This window comes from Monopterus albus, unplaced genomic scaffold, assembly GCF_001952655.1.
Source record: "Monopterus albus unplaced genomic scaffold, M_albus_1.0 scaffold186.1, whole genome shotgun sequence".
Lineage (NCBI taxonomy): Eukaryota > Metazoa > Chordata > Actinopteri > Synbranchiformes > Synbranchidae > Monopterus > Monopterus albus.
In genome coordinates, this window is record NW_018128066.1 from 1280830 (window position 1) to 1297269 (window position 16440).

The 16440-nt window shown below is 40.3% G+C and overlaps 1 protein-coding gene across 3 annotated transcripts in view; it reads right to left on the reverse strand.

Annotated features, from left to right (window-relative positions):
• adamts18 (ADAM metallopeptidase with thrombospondin type 1 motif, 18) overlaps nucleotides 1-16440 on the reverse strand; it is an 89627-nt gene that overhangs the window by 66844 nt on the left and 6343 nt on the right. The window contains exons 4-5 of one of the 3 annotated variants that reach the window (XM_020617177.1): nucleotides 2816-2920; nucleotides 2653-2716 (exon numbers count right to left, since the gene is read on the reverse strand). In XM_020617177.1, coding sequence (XP_020472833.1) covers nucleotides 2653-2716; nucleotides 2816-2920 — 169 coding nt within the window. Of the gene's footprint in view, nucleotides 1-2648; nucleotides 2921-16440 lie in introns of those variants that run through there. The other 2 variants (XM_020617176.1, XM_020617178.1) reach the window with 2 other exon arrangements.

A 16440-nucleotide genomic window follows, 5' to 3' on the forward strand; every position in this document is an offset into this window, starting at 1 on the left:
ACAGCTGAAACCCATGTCTTTCATACGTCTGTGCGTAGTGGTTCTTGACGCACTGACTCCAGCTGCAGTCCACTCTTTGTGAATCTCCCCCACATTTTTGAATCGGTTTTGTTTCACAATCCTCTCCAGGGTGCGGTTATCCCTTTTGCTTGTACACTTTTTTCTACCACATCTTTTCCTTCCCTTCGCCTCTCTATTAATGTGCTTGGACACAGAGCTCTGTGAACAGCCAGCCTCTTCTGCAATGACCTTTTGTGCCTTGCCCTCCTTGTGCAAGGTGTCAATGGTCGTCTTTTGGACAGTTGTCAGGTCAGCAGTCTTCCCCATGATTGTGTAGCCTACAGAACTAGACTGAGAGACCATTTAAAGGCCTTTGCAGGTGTTTTGAGTCAAATAGCTGATTAGAGTGTGGCACCAGGTGTCTTCAGTATTGAACCTTTTCACAATATTCTAATTTTGAGACACCGAATTTGGGATTTTCATTGGTTGTCAGTTATAATCATCACAATTAAAAGAAATAAACATTTGAAATATATCAGTCTGTGTGTAATGAATGAATATAACATACAAGTTTCACTTTTTGAATGGAATTAGTGAAATAAATCAACTTTTTGATGATATTCTAATTATATGACCAGCACCTGTATATAGTAAACAAAAGTAAACTGTGTTATGAAGTGGTGATAATACCACAATAATGCAATTACTGTTACAGATTTTTGTGATATAGTTATTCCAGTATTTAGTGTCACATGATGGTGTAATGCTTTTTAAGAGGCTTTTACAGTATAACAGGCAAATTCTTATTGTTCCCTTGAATATACTCTCAGGATTGTTATCTTTGTGTGTGTGTCTCTCAATTTTTTTGTTTTGCTGTGTTACATCACAAATTCACAATGGTCAAGAGACACGGAGATGCATCCAGTACCTCATTAATATTTGTTTAATCCCTTTATTTCAACCTATGCAGACAAGTAGTATTTTTCAGCAAGATAAAATTTAAAAAATGGCCTGCTTCAATTAGGATTTTAATAGGACATTTGCTGCAGTTTAGTTTTTATCTGAAAAACTACAATACTGTACTGTAATAAATTCTGTTCATCAAACAATGCCGTGACCAATTTTCCATTCCCCTTAATATGCAGTTTTAAAATCCAACAATGACATTATTCCAAATTGCATTTTTAAATCTGTTAAATGTTAAAAAGTTTTGTTTTCAAATTCTATATTGAATTTAACATGTTAACAACATATATGCATATGCAAGCACCTGATGCATCATTCCAAAATATCCATTCATGATGTGCATTTAAGTGGAGAGATTTCTGCATGTTGCCAAAACACATGACAATTAAAGAACCCATGGCATGTTTTTCCTTGTTTTTTGACTTATCTACAATGTTACAATGGTGAATTATCTTAGACGTGACCTAAAACTCCAAAAATCAGGTGTACGTATGTTCTAGTATTTCTATGCAGAAGCAACTCGGTTTATACAAGTCTCACAAACTTTTGCTTGCATTTTGCTCTCATTTTTCTAACAAAATTAAATATTATGTGATAGTTCAAGGATTTTCTGGAATGGTCATAATCTCCAGGCAGTTGTGCATTCATGTGAACTTGCCTGACATCCACCAGTGCCATCCACTGGTTTGGTGGATGTATTTTACCTCCTGCTGCACTGTGACCAGAGGATGTGGAGAAAAATACAGGGCCTAAGGTTACTGCGTGTCCGGGAATGTTCCTGTACAGGGACTCGCTGTTTCACCTGACCGGGTCTAACCTACAAGCAGCCGTCCATGATGCACCCCAGCCAGGGCAGTGAATGATCAGCTCATCAACAATGGATTCCCCCAGAATACCTGTTTGTTTTGACTGATTGAGGCCAGTGTGTCTGCCGAACATGTGTTGCTGGTTAACAAGAAGATTAATGATCCATGATGTTATTGTCAGAGCTATGCTACCTGTTGGAATTAATTTCGCTACTTTGGGACCGTATGTGTGGTGGAAGATGCAGCGACCACCGGTTGGATTTACCGATCTTGGAGCTACTTGAAAGGGAATGATGTTTCCATTACTCAGTAAAACTTAAGGGTAAGTTTAAAAAAAACACATTAAATGTCTGCTAATGTCTTGCTTCTGTAACGTTAGAACTGTTGTAAGGCTGGAGAAGTTACTATGTCTGTTTCTCAATTACCCGCTTTGTTTAGAGTGTTACAAATCTCTTTTCATTGGTACATATACCGTTGTTTACCTATCTACAGAGGAGAAATTCAAATTTGTCATGCTGTCTACTTTTGGTGCAACACCAGCAGCAGGAGTTGTGCACATTCACAAACTATCTTTTCATTTTTAGAATTTAGAGATTCTCAAATAATACTCTAAACTCTAAAATAATTGCAGACTATTTGGAGTTATGATGTGTCAAAGCTAATCTAGATGTATTTAATTAAACATTAAATGGCTGGAAATGAGCAAAATGAGTATGCCATGGGCTCTTTAAGTAAAACTAATTTGGTCTCATAGATAGTGTTATTGTGAAATACATGGTTAAATAGTAATGTATGACAGTACAAGAAATGATGGTCTAATGAAATGTTACACAGTTATCAGATGATGATGTTATAAGGAATATGAGGTTCCCTTACATACATTGCTTGCGGTGTCCGCAGAAGTGTTGCCTCTGCAGCTTCCCATGCTGGTAGTCATGGTGATGCTGGTGAAGATACAGATTGACAGGTCTGATAGAACTGGTGCTAGACGGGCTGCTAGAGCTTCTGTGCACAATGTGTTCAGCTGAGCGTTTGTACACTACATGTGGGTGGTGACCACTGGGGGCGCTGTAGTTGTGCTGTTTGGCCAGATGTTGGGGTAGTGGGGTGATCAAATACTCCTCCTGCGACACACGGATCAAACCAGACTGGAAGACACAAACACAAAGAGCATAGTAAATGAGTAAAAGCCACAGATTACTTACAACACACAAAAATACTTCCAGATACACTTTTCAACTGTGATGTCATATTTATAAATAGATAGACTACTTTATTATAGGGAAATTAAACTGTTAACAGCAGAACATACAGATTAACAGAACTAAACAAAAAATGAAAAACAAACAACTATGGCCAAGTCATATCAGTAGACAATAAATTAAGAAATATTATATGTATAATAATGTAAAATAAAAAGCAAAATGTATACTTTTTTTATACTGTACATTACTCAGTCAGGTTTGGCAACAAAAGCACATCTACAGTGGTATGTAATGTACAAAGCCTCAGTCTCCAAGATGTAATCTTGACAGACCCAGAAGGCCAACACACATTTCACCTCTGAACCCTCGCAGAGAAGCCCCGCCTTAGAATCTGCACTCTACTATAATATTAGACAGATGTGCACAATGCAAGAGCATACAGATGTTGAAGGGAGGAGATGTCTTATTTACTTATTTCAAAAATAATTTACTCAACACAGAAATACAACATTGTGCTCCTAGCCTTGTTTCTAATATAATATCTGCCCAGTGTACAGTGCACACACTTTCTTGGAATGAAGTTTACTGTGTAATTGTTCTTTTTCAATCCATTCAGTTTTGAGAGTTTTGGATTATCAATTATTACCTCTGCCATGGGCAAAGGTTAATTTTTGCTGGTGTCTGTTTATGTTTTTGTTTATTAACAGCATTATTTAAGAAGTAATAAATGAATTTTAATGACATTTTTGGAGACGTATGGTATGACCCGTGGAACAATTGATTAGATTTTGGTGCTTCTGGTCCTTTGCATTATTTGGATACAAGATTTTTCTAAAAGATTATTCACCACTGTGAGTGCTGCAAAGGTTGACTGTATGTGAGCCCTCTTGTGGCCAACATGCATGGCTGCACTGCTGAGCACTATTGTAGAGTGAAGATGAATGCAGCTAATAAGTGTACTGTGACTTGTGTGCATCTATGAAGCACTGTAAGTACACAATGTTATATCAGTCTGCATAGGACATTTATTTAGCCTGTGGCATGTACTACCGACTCATGTCAATGTACTATGTAAAGCTAATCTGTTCACTTTGTTGCTTGTTCCAGAAAGCAGTTTAAGTTTGTGAAATAAAGAAATCTCTGACTTTTCAGTTCCAGAAACAGATGTCTACTCTATGCAGCAACAGCCAGGTGAGGGCCTGATGGGTGAGATTTTGAGCCAGGCTCAAAGCTCTTAACATTTACATCTGTAGGACTGGTATTACACCACTTTATTACATTTTGACATTTTTCCAGGCAACAAAGAAACCACATAGATTTAGAATATGTAGTCAATCTGTCTAAGTGATGCCAATTTAGAATTTGTTCCAACATTTTTGGAGATGTGAATGCTCATTATCTAACCAAGCTAGCTCTATTAGCAGGCAGCTACTTTTGTCCAGAGCTCAGTAGTCTGTTGGTGAGGACACCGGTGTTCCAGTTGTTTCCAGTATTGTTTTTATGGTATTATGAGGAAACTGAGTTGCCCCTTGGCAGAGGTTTTCACCCTCTGAGTGTTATCTACTTTGCATTTGTGTTCCCAGTTATCTTATGAAGCAAATCAACTTATCCAGCCTCCCACTATATTGTCAAAGTAGTGGCCACCTCAGTGTTTTGGCTTCCTGTTTTAGTTGAGAGCCCCTAACCACCCTGTGCACTGACAGACTTAGCTAATCAACCTTAAACATTCTATCTGACCATGGAATTCTACCTAATTCAGTCCACAACCCACCAAATAAACATAAAATAGCTGCGCAATCACATCCAGAAGTGCACAAGCTAACTGAATTTCTCAAAAACACATAGACACACATACACCCAGTGACCTCTAACCTTTGTGTCTGTGTGTGCCTCCTGCAACCTATTGAAGTGTGTGCCTGCGCCTGTTGAACTGACCCTTCCCCCTAGACTAGCAGGCGGCAAAATAAACAAAGAGAGGACAAAAAGGAAGCCATGGCGAGGCTTTTGTTGTCAAAACAGTGTCTGAATACATGGCAAGCAGCCATCATTAGCCCCATCCATCCCTCTAACCACCCACCCATCCAACCATCTATCCAAATCTCTAACCATCCAGCTGCCAGCACATCTTTAATCTGTCTATAAATCATCTTCTCCAGTCATGGTGACATAGGACGTTTTACAGAAGGGTAACTGTCAGACTTCATTATTCTGACTACATGTAAGATCCTACATGGCCCAGTGGTCGGAAGTTTCATTCTGCCGTTTCAGTGCTTTGACAACCCAGCACTCCCACCCACGCACACTTCAATACTAGCCAAAACAACCCTGAGCACGACACCTCACAGCTACCTGCTCCAGTGTCATCACTCTCAAATGTTCAACCTGTTAGCACAGGGCAAAAAGAAATGTTCCCCCTGGTTCATGAATAAAACATCAAATCAAGTCCCGAATTAAGACATAGAAGGTCTTTGGCAAAAAAAAGACTGCAGCTTTCAAAAATAGACCGGAATTCAAAACAGAGCTAGAGAAGGTTAAAGGAGGTGTCTCTCATCTGTACAGATTCCCAATTGTTGAATGTCAACTGTGGTTGTCCTCTGGGTTGTCTCTATTCCCTGAAGAAAGCCATCCCACAAAGCATCATAGTCCTCGTCCCCATACAGAGAATAGTTAAAGGTGCAATGCATGTGTTCAGAAGGTTTTTTGGGTTTGTGGAGGATGGAAATCCAGGAAAACCACTGCTTGAAGGTATCCCACAAATCTGTTTTTTCAGGTGCAGTCACAAGTCCCCACCACACCTCAGCTGAAGAATCAAAAGAAAGATTCATGCCTGAAGGTGTGGTTTGTAACATCTGTCTGAATGTTGCTTTTGGAGTTGCACAGCATTGTACAGAGCCATCAGGAAAAGTGATGTCAATATGGCACAGGGACATCATTATTGTCACATTTAGTGAACACATTATGTCACAAGCCAAAAGATTAACAGGATAGGAGGGAGAAAGCAAAACAGAATGATAAAAGGACAGATTATTCCATTTACAAGGAACGTTTTTGGAAAGAGGCCACTCCTCTGCGTGTATGCCTTGAAACGGAGAGTGACATATTAAGTATGGAATACTGGGCTCCTGTGTCAACCATATACATGTGATCTTGACCACTGATGGTTACCTTAACTAGTGGTTCAAGAAACATTTCCTGGGAACACAGTGAGTCACCTGTTACCGGTTCTGGGCAGCCCTAATGTTGAGGCAACTGGTGTGTGAGCCAGGTGCTTGATGTTAGGCTGATGGTGGGAACTGCTGAACATACCCATCCTGTGGAGGTGGGTAGACCTGATACTGGTATCGCGGTGCACCCTGCGACTGCTGATGTGAAAAGGGACCAATGTCCTCTTTTGTTACAAATCCAGCACCTGTCATCTCTTGGCGGACCTCTTCTAAAAGTCAGAGGTCCCAGCTGGAATCACTACCATATTCAGAACCATGAGACATTGCTGGCACTGAAACATCACAAAGGTGCCAATCTTCCTCCTCTCTCAAAGAGGCAGAAGCACATGCACCAACAACTGGAGTTGTGGGCTGGTCTAGACAGCCGGATTTTAACTCATTTAGATAAGTCCGTGCTCTAAGTCTGTCAGTCTTACCTCCTGGAAATATTGCTGTATGCAGAATTCCTCCCTGTACAACCACCAGGGGTGCCATGCCCTGTGTTGCACTTTGTGGCATCTGTCTAGATAAGCCACTCTTTAATATAGGCTTCCGTTCTCCACGTGGAGATTGTGGGGAACACAGCTGTGTGTGTGTGAACTGCACCTTGTAATCTGTGCAAGAAGGTGCAGCTTGCACTGAAATGTCTCTGTGTGGTTGTATAACAGTGCCATTCAGAGAATTAACTTCAACTGGCATTTGTGACTTGCATGAACTGGCTGAAGGAGACTGAAAACACTTGAAATTTCCTAAAAAGCATGTACAATCAGCAAGAAAACCCTCAGCTTGTTTCAATCTTGGTTCAGGTTTGTTTCTTGTCAAAATTGCAGTGACTGAATTGCAGTCTAGCTTTCTCAGCAGAAAGAGGGGCTTGCTTCAAAAATAGTCCTATAGCATCCTCTTGTGGGGGAGGACTGTCACTATCCCCAAACATCCCGCTATTCTGCATTTATTGGACCCATGCAATAAAACAGTTTTTTACATTATCCTACTCCTCTTTAGGAACCGTATTTAACAATTTAAACAAAACCCTATAGACTAATGATCCCAAAGAGTCAGGTTTACACATTTTCCACTCTTGCACAACATTTACAGACATATTGATAATTATGCACACGTGACTGGCGTTTCAAACTGGAATGGTCTCTGCCCAGAACTGTTGAACCAGTTTCACGAAGATTCTACATCAAAACTATCTTTTGATGTGTGTGACCGCTGGAGGTTCTCCCAATCAAAAGTTCTGTTTTAATTCCAATGAACACGCTGTTAGGTTATTTCTTAGTTAGATAGACATTCAGAGATTTGTTGTCTAGAAATGTTTAGTGGAGACAGGATGTCTAACTCAGGCTGTTAACTGCTCAGTTTAATTTCATGTGCTTGCAGGCCAAGGTTGCAGGCAAAGAGCTGTTAGTATTAACTGTAATGCTAATCTTAATATTTGTCTTAATGTGAAATGTCATGTCAAATTGTTCTAGATACACACCACAAAAACAACAGCCACACACCTTGACTTTTCCTCATGTTTTGACTATCGTTATGGTCAGCTGCAAGCTGGCATATCAGGTGACGTCACGGTTTGACGCCCCTGCGTAGCATGGGCTAGCCCAAAAATGATTAAAATTATATAGGTTTCATGGTCCAGGGTTTTTGATCTTCCAAGCTGCCTGCGCGCAGGTTGGTGGTGGGAGAGATCTGGACGTGTAATGTTAATTTTACCTGTGATCCTCTGAATAAACCAGCACGGTTATTTTTTATAAAATCTAAAGCGGTCTGCTTCGTCTTATTGTGAGTTCCTGGTTTAAAAGAGCCGGAAGAGGCTTCATAGAGAAATAGAAGCTTATAACGCCGTCACCCTAAATTCTATAATACAGTTTTCCCCATAAGCTATGCCAAAACCCCAGAACCAAACACAGCTATGCCCGAGGTACGCCGTTTCACATTGAATTCTCCAAATAGGACTTGTTACTACTGGATACTAGATACAAACAATATAATTGCTAACATTGCTTTGCCTTGCAGTATCAAATCAAGTCAAATCAAATTTGTGTATATACTGTAGCACTTTAAAAACATTCAGCTGACCAAAGTACCTTACATAGCAGAATAGAATCACAATAGCTGACTAAAATAGAGCAATTAAGATCAGCACAAAAAAAAAAAAGAAACACAGTAACACAGACACACAGTTAACATATGTTCAACAAATTAAACCCAACAGGAATGCATCAGGCCTACTGTGTGTCATAAGCCAAGCCAAATGAATATGTTTTAAGCAATGATTTAAAGTACTGAGGTCAATAGCTGACCTAACATTAGAAGGTGAACTGTTCCACAATTTAAGGGCTGCAACAGTAAAGGCATAGTCACCCCGGCATTTATATCTTGCTCTAGGAACTTCTAAAAGACACTGACGTGAAGATCTGAGGGACCTTGTAAGTTTGTGTCAATGCACTACTTCAGTGAGGTAAAATGGGGCCAAACATCATTTGTTCAAACCATTCACTCTTGACAGCACATCCTGATTCTAAGGTCATTATGGATAATCACCTTTATTGGTCAAGTGTGTTACTTTCAGGTAACCACACAGCCTATTTTACATTTTAACAAAGACCTGTTGGCCTGTTTTGCACCTTCACCTAGACCCACTTAGCATATTCCAAGTTCTGCTTTGTCATGGGGTGTCTTGCAGAGACAGGGGGCCTGCAGCCCAGATCACCCATTGCTCAGTGTTCATTGATCAAGATCAAGCTGCCACCTGAGAAACACACACACACACACACACACACACACACCTGGTTTAGATCACATTTCAGCAAGCAGGCACAGACAGGGGTTGACCTACTCACACCAAATGACCAATAGGATTACGAAGTGTGAAATGTTGTACCTCTGTCCAGGGCGGGCCTAGCCCAAGGAGATAAATTCAATGTAGACACGTAACTCTGGTTCAGAGAACGGATCTCCTGTGGGAACTCTGTCTCTCTGACCCCAGCGCTGTATGGCTTCACCTGTGCCCAGACTTTGAGTAAACTTCCTGTTGATTTTAAACAGTCCTCTCCTGTCTTCACTTCTCGCACTTTCAATAAAAGAATTTGGGTAAAATCTAACAAGACTTTCTACGGGGGACCTGTAGACAGCAGAGAGGCCAGGAGACAGCAGACCTCTAGTCATTAACATTTGTATGACTTGGCTAGACTAAAGCGCTGCTCACTCTCTGCTAAACACAGCTTTACTTTCCACCTACATTTACATGCAGACTCACACATTTCTCCCTCAGACACTCATATGCTCACAGACAGATTACAAGCTGATCCAGGTCACCTCCAGTCAGCAATGGGGCTATTTTCTACATGAGAAAAATTGGTTAAAAAAATTCCTGGGACACTTCCCTTTTCTCTGGAATAGCCAATATAAACTGCTTCAACACGCAGCTGTTTCTTTCTCAGCATAACAGTTTATGTCAGGGTGGACAGCATCTTTAGCTTGTCTTTTTATAAACTGTAGCTTTTGAAGATTTTCCTTTAAGGTGTCCCACTATGATATTATAAGAGAAATGAGTAAGTGCTTACATGTTGTTAAAGACTAGGGCTAAGCAGCGAGAAGCCCCAAGCCGGTGATTACCGAGGACTAAAACACATCTGCACTCCAGCTCAATCACATGAACACAGTGTACACTGTGGGAGGGAAAATCCTACTGAGGCAACTTATTCAATAGGCAAAAATCTGACTAAGTACAGCTTGGTCAAGAAAAATGATGTGTCTTTAAAAAGCACTAAGAAATGCACTGACAGGGCATAACATCATCTGAATTTCTCCTCCTAACTTCAGATTATGTATTTCATAGAGAATACTGTAGGAGCATTCATAGAAACACGACTGGATTGATGACCTGCGGCCAAGCTATTTATAATCACTCCATGAGTGATAGCATGTCTAGCAAACCCTCTTCATGTCTGTCTGATTAGGATCACAATGTGTCAACAGCCTGGGGTCATGCAGTTCTTGTTTGTCTCCAGTAATTGTCTTTGAACAACCTACTAGCACCCTCTGAGCTTGCCTGTAGTACACAACAGAGGTGGGCACACACAAAAGAGGGAAGAGTAAGAGAAACTGATGGTGCTGGATGAGTCTTTCGTCAGTTGGGGCCTTTGGGGATGGTCCCATTCATTATCCCATGTAGACACAGCAGGGAACGGGAGGACTACTCCCACACCATCCATAAAAATGATAATGTCCTCCTTCAGCACAATGTTAATTGCACTCTAACGGGGTTACAGCAAAGCTCTAACACTTTTACTGACTTGGAAATGCTGTTCTATTGTGATGCAAATTATCTAAGAGTGTAATTTAAATGAACCTTCTTAACTCTGCTGAAAAGCACATTAATATGCTGAAGATGCACGATAGTAACTTTTCAATTTTCCAAAAATCAGTGACAGGATCTGGGGCTGGAAAGGTGGAGGTGACAGAGATGGGAAGTCACACCCTAACACCCAGAGGAGATGAATGAGCTGGAGGTTGTAAAGGAAGCAAAAAGATTAACTTTTTGTAAAAAGGAAAACAATGTTTTTACAGTACGTCATCATATCCAGTGATGATAAATTTGTACCTTCAAAGGCCTGAATGAATTCAATCACCGATTTTAATTTCCACAGAATATGCAAAATTACAGGCCTAAAAAAGTGAGGGAGAAAACTGAAGAATATTTTACAAGACAAATGCTTTCTAACTGCTTCAGACTAAATCAGAAACCTATGTTGATGGTCCTAGCTGGCTTTAAGTTAGCTCCCAGTTAAACAAAGGCCCAAACTTAGAATAAGAAAAGCTTTAGGAGGCTAGTGCTGCTTGCTCTGATATTTTTGTTTTGCTGGGGTCAGCATTTCTTTTATCTGAACAATGGAGGTGATGGTGCAAAGTTAGCCACAGTTATAAGACTTAGGTTGAAACATACCAGAATTTCCCTTTTAGCTGGTTACATTCTTTTTCAAAAGTACTCCCTAGATGGTATAAAAGAGGTCCTTTCAGAAGGCTGAATAGAGGGGGTGTCGGTACCTTTTTTTCTGAAACCAACAATCTGACAGCCACACTTGCTTCTTGAAATGACTGGCCAGGTGTTCATATGTATGGAAATGAGCAGTGCATTTTTAAAATCTACACTCCTCAAGTTCCTACTTTGGTTACTGTTTGTGGTCACTGCTGAACTGAGTGTTGGCACTGATGTAGACTTCAGAAATGAGACGGGACAACAGTTGGGACAGACCTGTGCCAGCAAATGGTCCCTCCCGTCACCTCTATGTCATGTCTATGAATCAGACTCTCATACTTGGTATTAATCACATAAGGTTCTCTAGGCATTTTATTGATCTCTTACACCAAAAGCTGCTTATGGCTTTATCGTAATCCAGCTGACTTTGAACATACTTTGGCATCTGCAAAGACAGCAGCTCTAAAAGAGTAAAACTTGCCTTTTTTTGTCATAGTAGACAACACTTTGTCCCAGTTTGTTCTTAAAGACCATACATCCAATTTTACTGTGAATATTCTTTACAGTCAGAACAATATTGTCTTTAAGCAGAGTGACAAACATGATTGATCCCATAGCATAACAATAATTAGGAAAGCCATGTGGTAGCCTTGTCTCAGTCTCAAAACAACTTAATTCAAAAACTTTAGAAACAAACAAAACCAGGGAAAGTTGTATACTGACAGTAACACCAAATAAGACAAAACCTCTGTCCTAGTCAAGACAGACTGAAAAACTCCATAAAATCAACTACAATTAAATTACAGCACCATACTTTACTGGATACACTTTATCATTTCAGATTAATGTAAGCTTGGACGGTTTTACCACAAACCCAGTGAATGTAAGGCAGTAGTGACAATAGTGGGTCAGATCTGATGTATGTGCGCTGTTTGTACAAGTTGCAGCATCCACTTCAAGACTTCAACACCAGCCATTAATCTTGTGTGAGAAAGACCTTGCACAGGCTAGAAAGGACATAAACATACATGCATGCGCGCACACACATGCTTTATGTTTTTTCTCTGCCATTCACACACACACACACACACACACACACACACACACACACAAACATCCCACACTCATGCTGAGAGCCTGAGCCCCCTTTCCCGCTGGTATCTAACAGTGGGCACTACATCACTGTCAGCGTCCAGACCACCAGGGAACGGCTCCGGGCCACTCTCCTCTTGTAGCGCCAAGCTCTGAGCTCCTCTGTGGCCCAGTCCAGTCGCTGAATTATGGCCAAGCGAGAGAGGCACATTGTAGCGGGGAGACATTCCAATTTGTTGGCCTTTACAGAAAACAGACAGGTACAAATGGTCCGAGTGCTGGCTGCAAATCGGTCATTCAAGTGTCATTTTAATTTTGCAAAAGCCTTAGGGATTTGGAGCACACTGTAAAACACCCACACACACATCATGTGTTGTCTTCGTTCCCTGTCCTAGATGACTAATCATATACTGTCTCAGGTCCATGATGAGTCTAATGTTATTACAGCATCTATACATGTTAAATAGTCAAATAGAGTCTAAAGTGTTTCAGTGTATGCCCTTTGGCCAAATACTTTATTTTCCAGATGTAGTTTATGGATGCTTGAATGTCATTTTAAAATCCCAAAGCAGTTTTGGAGTTCAACTGACTTTTGATTGATTAATTATTCCTGAATTACACATTCAATTTCACAATACAAAGAAATTAAAGAACTTAGATTCTTTTATGCCAGCAACAGTTTTGCAAGAAGCAATGTCATATTTTTCATACAAGTGATGTGCACAGCATCAAAGCCCGGGAAAAGTGAAAAGGTATTTTTCACAACACCGGGAGTCCTGTGTCTGGACAGACAGAGGTCATAGGTTGAGCTCCAGTCCTACAACAATCACCAGCGGGTGCCACAACCTTCAGCATCGTGTCAACGACAGTCATCAGACAGTCATCAGACAGCTGGATTGATATGAGCTGCCTGAGAAGATGAAGGGTAGGAGGTGGGTACTGACACTTTTTGTAGTGTCACTTCTCTCACATATGGCTGTGCAAACACACATTTAAGCTATGAACTATTATACCTGCTGGGTTACTGGGGACAATTCCAAACACACATCCAAGACATCTCCTGGGCTTATTTGAAAACAAACTGTGGTAAAAATGTCACCATGTGTTTGGTTTATAACATTTACTACTGATGCTTACTTTGCATTAAGCTCATAAGATTAAAGACTTGTTACAATATAAGTCTAAACAGAGGAAACTGAGCAGGAGACTGAGACAAATGAGACTAATACAAAGCAGAGGACACTGACAGTGGACAAGGACTTCTACAGTTCAACCAGCAACTCTGTGCAGAGGCTAAAGCCAAGTAAATCAGACTTTTGCAAGATTCTAACACATCTCATTTCATAATAAATTTAGCTACAAAACCAAAGTCAGTCAGCTAACACATTATAAATGTGCCTTCTGCATTGTGAACCCATTCTGCTCACTTTTCCTGAAGCTTAGGAAAATCTTAAGCTTATGAAATTCCTTGTTACTGGAGGAACTCCTATCTCTGGCAAAAGTACTTAAACCTAATCGGTTGCTTGAGATAAGAACAGAAAAAATATGCAAATCATTATTTCTTAGGAACAGATATGATAAGAAAACAAGTAGTTCGTACAATGTGACATCTGGCAACCTTCTGACATTTTGCTGGATGATCCGAGTTTCGTTCTGTCACACATATATGTGCCTGAACAAAACACACAAACTTTAGTGGGTTCCAACTGCACACCATGGTGTGCATCGATGTTGTGACTCAATCGCCACACCTTCAGTTTTATTATCACAACTTAGAGCATTCAGTTTTGCAGGATACACACTGATGTTTGGATCTTCAAGTGCTCACAGTAGGCCTATTCTTTTTTCCTCTCTTGGAGAAAAACAAAGTGGTGGAGCTTCATTCCGGCAACACTACCTATGGTCAATGTCATTTTATCAGTATTACATTATCAGTAAAGTCTTCCCAACCAATGTATTTTTTCAGCCAAGATATTAGATCTTCAGCACATGACTCTCACAGGTCTTGGTTAAGAAAGAGCAAAACTATAAAATGACATCAGAGCAAAATTCCAGGTGGAGTCAAACTCAAGCTGCTTGAGAGACAAAACTGCACTTTATGCCTTCGCCACCCTCCACACTTGCTTCTTGTTCTATCCGAGTCAGTAAGAAAATGCAGCATTTTATTTGTTCAAAAATGATGTTGCATCAGAATACAATCCAGCAATCAAATGCATTCCTTAGAAAACATATCTGCATTTGCAGTTTGTTTGCATAGAAACATTTTATTTATCTGGAGAAGTCCATGTATGATAAAGATTACAGTCAGACGGTTCTACTATATAAACCATGACCTAAACAAAAACACAACTCTGCAGTGTTAATACAGTACTTTAGGCAGTCACAGTCATTTGTGTGTTTTTGAGAAAAAAGCTCCATCTAATGTTTACTGTGGAATCTAGGTATGCCTTATTAGGTAACAGGACATGGGGAGCTCCTGGAAGGCTGATGGGAACCGCACACCAGCTCATATCTGCCCTTGTCACCCCCAGAAAGAAGAACCCTATCCTGGGAATGGGCTGGGTGTACAGAGGGCAACAGTAAATCACTTCTCTTCACTACATTCACACAGGAGGTGAGCAGCTCTGAAGTTGCACGCCATAAGAACTTGTGAGAGTCCAGGTTGACACGCCTACACCCACCCACCTACCCACCCCATCCATCTGAGACAAGTATTGGGGTCAACTAGGAAAGCGAGCTGAGATGAGAAACTTTCAAAAGAAAAAAGGACCCTGCCTATACTCCTCTTACAAATCAGAGGGCATTACATCTGAAGCGACATCCTTTCATCTCTCATGCAAAAGCAAAACAGATAAATTCACTGCACTCAATAACATGAGTGTAATGTATTGTGAGCACATGGAGATAGTAATTAAAAACTAACAATTGCAAACATGTTCATGAAGATTTGCAGTAGAAAATCCCTCTTTGCCAGGCATCCAGCCATCCTGCCATGCTCTTAATAATCATTTCTTTCAAGCAATCCTACTTCCATCTGCTTGGCCTGGGCCAGGGTGAATGTTTAAAAAAAAGGGTGGTCTTGCTTTGGTGTAGTAGGGCTGACACCTCTGCACTATTAACAAGCAGGGTCAAGTCCAAAAGACCCCGTTTCATATACTTTGATTTTTGATTTGATTTATTTATTCTTTCAAGCATGTAAAGACAGTTGATATGTCAACACATATAATTTTACACATATCCAACAAATGCTAATCCATTATCAATTTGCTTATACCTAGTACATGCTTGAATGGAGTAGGAAGAAGTCAGACTTATCCAGTCCTACCCCATGACATCATCTTACCATCATTGGTTTGCAAGCAGTATCTCTACATAAATAATTCTCTTCTACACCACACAAGTAATATACTAAAGAATTATTACAAAGTGTTAACATTCATACACCACACCCACAATGTTCCATCTGGTTAATCATTAAACCTGTTCTTGCATATATCTTGATTGACACATACCTTTATATTTATGTTTAAACTCGTCAATTCTATTACTATTTTTTGTCTACACTTAAATTATTTCATAGTTTTACCCCACTTATGGAAATACAAAACCTTTTTTTGGTTGTACGTATAGCATGAATTTTTAAATTTAACTGACCGCCTATCCATTATACCTGGTTTGGGCTAACCCCATTCTACACAGGCACGTCAAACCGTGACGTCACCTGATATGCCAGCTTTGCAGCTGACCATAACAATAGTCAAAACAAGAAGAAAATCAATGTGTGTGTGAGTGTTGATTATGTGGTGTGTATCTAAAAACATACAGGACATTCAGGAACATGTCCGGACAGTAAGCCTCGGAAGATATTATGATTAAGATTACGGCTAAACATATCATAATAATAGCAATAACCTCCTGCCTGCAGACTCTCTCTATTTAGTTGACCTGGGCCTATATGCAGCCTGCAGAACTCATGCCAATGACTAAGCATTTAACAGCCTGAGCTAGACAGCCTGGCTCCGCTAAACATTCCTAATACAACAAGTATCTAATCAATATCTATCTGACTAAGAAATTACCTAACAGTATCGACATACCATTTCAACTGAAAGCATGCTGTAACTGTGCGGACGGCTGCATCTATGGGCTTGTATTCTGGGCCAGCCGCCTATACTGTGGCTGGC